The sequence below is a fragment of the Leuciscus leuciscus genome, assembly GCF_965113295.1.
Source record: "Leuciscus leuciscus genome assembly, chromosome: 2".
Classification (NCBI taxonomy): Eukaryota; Metazoa; Chordata; class Actinopteri; order Cypriniformes; family Leuciscidae; genus Leuciscus; species Leuciscus leuciscus.
This window is the reverse complement of record NC_138726.1, coordinates 61,870,886-61,877,793: the sequence shown is the minus strand read 5'-3', so window position 1 is coordinate 61,877,793 and position 6,908 is coordinate 61,870,886. Positions and strand designations below refer to the sequence as shown.

General features: G+C 36.7%; 1 protein-coding gene across 1 annotated transcript; it reads right to left on the bottom strand.

The window, feature by feature from the left end:
• Positions 1 to 1,647: 1,647 nt before the first annotated feature.
• On the bottom strand, positions 1,648 to 6,413 carry LOC309492474 (aerolysin-like protein). Its single transcript, XM_082161480.1, has 3 exons — positions 6,363 to 6,413; positions 4,571 to 4,671; positions 1,648 to 2,914 (listed from the first exon to the last, which is right to left on the bottom strand). The coding sequence occupies exons 2-3, from the start codon at positions 4,593 to 4,595 to the stop codon at positions 1,944 to 1,946; spliced, it is 996 nt and encodes a 331-aa protein (XP_082017606.1). The 5' UTR covers positions 4,596 to 4,671; positions 6,363 to 6,413; the 3' UTR covers positions 1,648 to 1,943.
• Between the last annotated feature and the right edge of the window lie 495 nt (positions 6,414 to 6,908).

Here is a 6,908-nt window from a genome sequence, read left to right as displayed (position 1 = left end):
ATATATATATATATATATATATATATATATATATATATATATATATATATATATATATATATATATGTTAACGTTTTCCACTAGAATTTTTACGTTAAGACTGTTGGCAGAATTACATTAATTCAAAGCGATGTTTTGAGTATGGTGAATTACCTTTTAGGCCACAATAAAACGCATTTCTAAGTAACATGAACTTAATAATTTTCAACATGAATGCAAGTAATTAAGTTGATCCAACATAATGTTTTAAGTTAGGTGAAGAAGTAGTTTGGCCACAATAAAACACATTTCTAAGTAACATGAACTTAATAATTAAGTTGATCTCTGCAAGAGTTAAGTTGAGCCCTTTTGATTTGATTTGAAGTTGATTACTCTTTTAAACATACATGTAACATTCATCTTTTAATATATTTCCCTTTCAAAACATTTAAATGAACTGTATTACCATTACTGTCCTTTCTAATACAATGTAAAGCATACATTTTTTTAGAAATTAACCTGTGTACTTATCACTTGAAATCAAACATTCAATTGAAATGTATGGTCACTGAAATTTGAGCAGTGTTGATAGTATACGTTAGTCTGTGTGCCGAGGTAATTGATTCCCGGAAATGACTTTGTGCAGGTTGGGATCGGCCGCGCGCACACACTCTCACAGTCTTCAAACTGTCTTGCTCTTCCCTCCCTCCCTCGCGCATATTAACGTTAATCAAAAATGATATTACCATCACAATCAATAGAGAACTGACACGATGGTAATAGGTCGGAAGGCCGAAGTTTCATGTGAAGCATTCAGAGATTTTTTTCCCTGAGTTACCGCTGGGTGTGAATTGTACTAAAATAACGTTGCCTTATCTTCTCTGAAAAGTGTTCCGCTCATTTATGGGGCGCCGTTTGTAAAGCGGCTCACGCTGAAAATACCAGCAACATTTTGCCACATTTAGCTTCAAACATCATTTAAAAAACTGGTATGAATTTTTGACGGTCACTTTTTAGCACATTTACAACAATATTTGTCAACTTAGAGATATTTTAAATAGATAAATCTAAATATTAAATGTCACACCTAAATGTTAAATGTTAAATCTAAATGCTAAATCTAAATGTTAATTCTAAATGTTAAATCTAAATCTAAATATTAAATCTAAATCTAAATGTTAAATCTAAATCTAAATCTAAATGTTAAATCTGAATCTAAATCTAAATGTGGAATTTAAATGTTAAATCTAAATCTAAATGTTGAATCTAAATCCGGTTACAGGCATTTTGAATTTGCATATTAGTTAAATATTTAGTTTCACCCGAAACATTTAGATTCAACATTTAGATTTAGATTTCCCATTTAGATTTAGATTTAACATTTGGATTTAGATTTAACATTTAGATTTAACATTTAGATTTAGATTTAATATTTAGATTTAACATTAAGATTTAGATTTAACATTTAGATTTAGCATTTAGATTTAATATTTAGGTATAACATTTAATATTCAGATTTAACTATTTAAAATATCTCTAAGTGGACAAATATTGTTGTTAATGTGCTAAAAAGTGACTGTCAAAAATTCATACCAGTTTTTTAAACATTGTTTGAAGCTAAATGTGGCAAAATGTTGCTGTTATTTTCAGCGTGAGCCGCTTTACAAACACCGCCCCATACACATTCAGCTGACATAAACCACACTTTAAATAAACAAACAAAACCTATCCAGTGATGAAATGTTTTCTGTGTTCAAACTTCACAGAGGCAATTTTTGAGATCAATGTAGATCGGAGGAGAACAAAAAAGTGTTGGCTGATTTTTATTGCAGATTGTCACACTCTACAGCCAATGATATCGTTAACAGCGTGTGCGCGCCTGTCCAATGCAATGTAAAGTAAGGACTTCCAGATTTCGGTATCCGGTTACAGTAGGCTATCACCTTGTGCAGCCCTACTTGACATTACAGAGGAGATTCCTTGGTATCCACTTTGATATCAATGTAAGTGACGCCTTTGTATGTGCCCTTGGTTCCATACTCAAACACACTGCCATTCTTGCAGGTCATCTTCACTGTGCCAGTGTAGGGCAGGTCAAAAGTGGCTCTCCCAATAGTGACTGAAACATCCAGCTTCTTCCATGGAGGGACTTCTAAATCTGTAGACAGAGTTTCGGTTCTCTCATCTGTGTCCTCCTGACCATAAGTGCTTTCTGTTCCAATGGTGACACTGGATCCTGCAGTACCTTCCGCAATCCCTGGAATCCCAGCATTCACTTTCATACTAAATGTTGCAGATAAACTTCCACTCACAGACCATGAAGATGTTTTGATCACTTTCTTTGAGGTTTCAATTTTTTGTTTTTGTGTGGCGGAGGAGTTGTTCCTGAAAGTGAGGGATTTGATTTCTTCTACTGTCACCTTTGGTATCAGTTGGTGGAAAGTGGGATAGTGGACATCGGTGAGAACTGCTGATTCAACTGCTTCGAGAAACATGAATCCCATGCAGTCAATGTCGTGACCACCTCTTCCTACAACTCCCAAACAAAATCCAGAGCCGACATCCATGGGATATTCTGTTTTTAAACCCCAGCTTGTCATCTTTGCAAAAAACTCTCTCCCCTGACTGGTCTTGAATTTGATGGCTCCAAGACGTGTTCCTGCTCTGTTCGCCCACAGGGAAAGTGAGGTGAAACACTCACCAGGTGTGAACTTGTACTCTTGATACGGTCCTTGTGCATCAAAGGTTGGACTTCGTCCGCCAAATTCATTAACTCTCCCATCTGTAAGCCAGACCTTGACAGCCTTCACCTGCGATTCTCCTTCCCAGACTCCGATCTTCTCTAAACTGGCACCGTTGTCCACACCAGTAAATGAGAATGGATTACCTCCTTTTCCACCAATTTGTTGAAGAGTTGTTGTGTCAGACATCAAATCTGAAAATAATATAAATATACAATTTTATAATTTTATATAAATTATATAAATTAAATTATATAAATTTAATATAAAAATAATATCAGATCAGAATTAGCATCAGCTTTACACTTTATTGCAGTGTTTCCCAACCCAGTTTCTGGAGACACAACAACAGTACACGCTGGACTTCTTTCTTAATTGACCCATTCATTTCGGGTCTTGGAGTATCTACTAATGAGCTGACTTGAATCAGGTGTGTCTGAATAGGCAAACATGCTAAATGTGCAGTTCTGGCATTCCTCTGGGAACAGGGTTGGGAAACATTAGCCGCTTTTCCACTGTCAGGCCAAACAGATCTAACTGTGGTAAGGAATGGTTATATGGTGTGTAGGGCTGAGCAAATATGGGCAGAACTCTTTACTGCCCTAGTACTTCAAAAAGCCTTTTAAAGGTATACATGTGAATAAAACGTGGCACAATGGCCTTCATCATCACAGTATGCTAATGCCTATCTAGTGCAAGGGATTCATCAATATGCTGATTGAGGACTGTTGGGACACTCCAGGCACAGGATGGTTCTGTCGGGAGAGACAGAGTCGTTTGCACCTCAATGACACGTCTGTACTATTTGCTTCACAGGACACTGTAGATGCTTTCAACTACATACTGTTTATTTACTACTGTGTTCTAATATGTAACTAAGCCATGTTTGGTCTCATCTGACTGCTTATAAACTGAAATGAATGGTGGTGAACTTAATAGAGATATTAAAGTATCCTAATGTACAATCTAGGTACTATTGGTTAAACATTCATTGAGGAGAATGTAAATGTTCTTCTGCCCCTCTGGATCTCCACCCATTTGCCTCAACTTTTGGTTTCCTGTCGGTCGGTTTGGTGTTGGTATTCCACTCATGTTTAACAATGCTTTGCTCAGGGTGTAAGAAGAAAAGGTAACTGTTGATCTAGGAGAAAGGCTTTAACTCTGCCACTCCTGCACACCGGTGCGTAACCTCATACTACAAGAAAGGCTTTTACGGCCTCTTCTGCACGACAGTGCTTTATGTGTTACTACTAGGTTTTCTATACAGTATGTTGTTCCATTCTACTGTCTGTATATTTAAACATGTAACTTAATAAATAACTTTGCCTGCTTTAAAACCAGAGAAACTGATAATTTTGCAGTGGTCTCTTAATTTTTTCCAGAGCTGTATATATGTGTGAACATACATGCACATTTATATGGGAACATGTATGTGCAATATATGTAAACAAAGGATAAAACTTTGTGAATATTACACGTAATGCTATTTTTGTCTTAATTTATATACATTTTATATGCATTTAATATACAGCCATACATGGTCAATGCATATATTGCAGTATACTGACAAATATAAGCACTAGTTTCCCGTATATGGAAATGTATTATGAAATATATCACATTTGCTGTATATTCCCATATCTATTTTTAGTCTTATTAGATATTTTTATTTCAGAAATGTTGGAGCCTGCAGGAATTGCAAAAATAAACATTTTCAAAACATCTTACATATCGGTTTGAATTATCAACACTCAGTTCACTAAGGATTGAAGTGTGGTTCTATCATGCCAAGATCATATGAGCTGCCTGAGCAAAACGTGGCTCAAAAATTCATAAGGTAATTTACTCACATTTCATTCGAGGAGGATGATCCATGCTGTCGTCACAATCAATGTGTTAGTGTCTCTTAATACAGTGTCAATCAGAGATGTGCTGTCAGACTCTTCTAAACCTAGAGAGAAGTGACACAAATCAGGATGAGTACATCCTCACCATGTCTTCCAGTAAAATGTAAAACGCGGTATGTTTGGACAGAATACGAGACAGAGTTCTTTAGTAAATTCATATAAGACAAAATAATTGCAGAAATAATGGATTCTAAACATTAAATAAATTCCACAGTCAAGAGCTTGAAGCATATGAGGGAGAAACACCCAGAAAATCAAAATTGTGCTTTGTTGGTTTTGCATTCTTGTATATAATTTCTTGTTAGTATAGCTATGTAACTTTTTTTTTTTTTTTTACTACCCACCAGACTCATGAGCCAGCTGATGGGTCACTGGTGCTCAGCTCCTGATTGTCCAAGCATGCTTTGTAAGTTACGTATTTTCTCAAAGGACCATGACAACATAATTATTTTATTATTTGATATTTCAGGGCTCCAGGGCATTAACTCGATTCTAGTGCTGAGAGGATATTCCACAGTATCAGGATCATTTGATAATGGTCATAAAGTGTAAGATAAGATGCTAAACTAAACATTTCATAATTGACAGCTGTTTTAAGATAGAAATGTTAAACGACCAACAAATATAATCAGGCAAACAAGTCAACTTTTGACTAATCTCCAGGCAAACAAGTAAACTTTTGACTAATTTCACCATTTTGAAAATCAGATTGTTACCAAATCACACTGTGTGGAGAACCTCTGGAGAACTCAGATCAACTGCTAGCATAAAGTTTAAGGTAAAAATTATAGTATCTTACTACTATGCAATTCGATAAACTGTTCATTTATTCCATCACTTTACCTCTGTCTTTATCCCCTTTTATCCTCTTCTCTTCTTTTTGGCACTGTATCTATCGCAGACTATAATGCTCATTTATAATGTGTCATGTAAATTCGTCCACCCGTCACAATCAGGAACTTTCACCGTGTCTAGACCTGGCGCGAGCTACAGGCCCGTTTCTACAGGAGAGCCTGAGTGTGTAAAGCACCCTCAAACAAAAGCAGTGCTGTCTACATTAGACAAGGCGAGAAGCGACGCTACACAACAACTGACCAACAACTGATCGAGCACGCTCTGTTTCTGACGCACTTCTGAGTCGCGGGACTTAGTTAAGTTTGTTTGTGTTTTTTTTTTTTTTTTTTGGTAGTAGCCTATTTCGAATTAATGGTTTAAAATAGTATTAGTAAAAAAATAACATTTAACAAAAATCAGTCGTTCACTCATTTTGGCGCCCCTATGGCTGAGTGGCGCCCCTAGCATTTGCCTATGCCGCGGGCTGGCTACATTCCTAGGCAACATTCTAATAGGCTATAGCGTTATGCGTGTGTGTCAACATTGCAGTTCCCGCAACCTCTGCCAAAAGTGTGTTCATCGTTTAGAATATTAAGCTTACAAAATGTTTATCATAAATTTTAAAAAAAGAGCCGCTACTGATTCAAGGCAATACAATTTACAGAGCACTGCTGAGACCGTTGTTTTTATTAAAAGTTTAAGTGGATATCCTTCTGGTGTTTTCTAAAAAAAAATACAGGCCTATATGTAGAAACCATAGCCTAATTAACAAATAGTAACAGCAGAATCGATATGAAATCAGACTGATGTTTTTGAAAAATTATCATTAAGTTGCATAAAATCAATTTAATTATTTATCCCCATCTAAATAGATATTTTCAGTTAGATTTAGATTCCTTACCTGAACGAAATGACTGGGATTATAAAACCTGGGTGTTCCTGCCTTCAGAAATGGTTGATCTCTCTAATAATATCCCTGAGACATGCCATTAAATACAGCGGCTGAGTTTCACTTTGACAGGTATGGGAGTGGCTAAGACAGGGGGGTTGTGGTTTTCCTGGTTTCGCTTGAGCTCGGTATGTTTTTCCACTGCAGTTAGTACCGCTTCAAAGTGGGTGGGATTATAGACTGATCGTTATAAGGTTTGTTTGAGATGAGCAAAATCTGCGCAGAACCGATCAGCGGTGATCAGCGCGAGATGCATGCCGGTTAGAAATGTGTCCGAGTGCGGTCCGCCTTGCTCTGATGTCATGCTGACGTATGTCAAAAATCTCTCGCGAGCGCAAGGCGGAGGTGTCGGATTCTGCAGTCGCGCGCAGTTGCTCTCCACCGACTGCGCTGATCAAAAGCACGATGGGAAGCGACTTGCTGACGACACAGCTTAATGCTCATTGGTTTAAACAACTGTGATGTATTGTTCTCTTTTAAAAATGTTGATTTTAAAAC

What these genes read in the sequence shown, in the direction of transcription:
- LOC309492474 (XM_082161480.1), bottom strand. Translation starts at nt 4,595, where the DNA reads ATGGATCATCCTCCTCGAATGAAAT. An exon ending in TCATCCTCCTCGAATGAAAT is followed by an intron (nt 2,915 to 4,570) that starts GTGAGTAAATTA and finishes TATTATTTTCAG; the next exon opens with ATTTGATGTCTGACACAACA.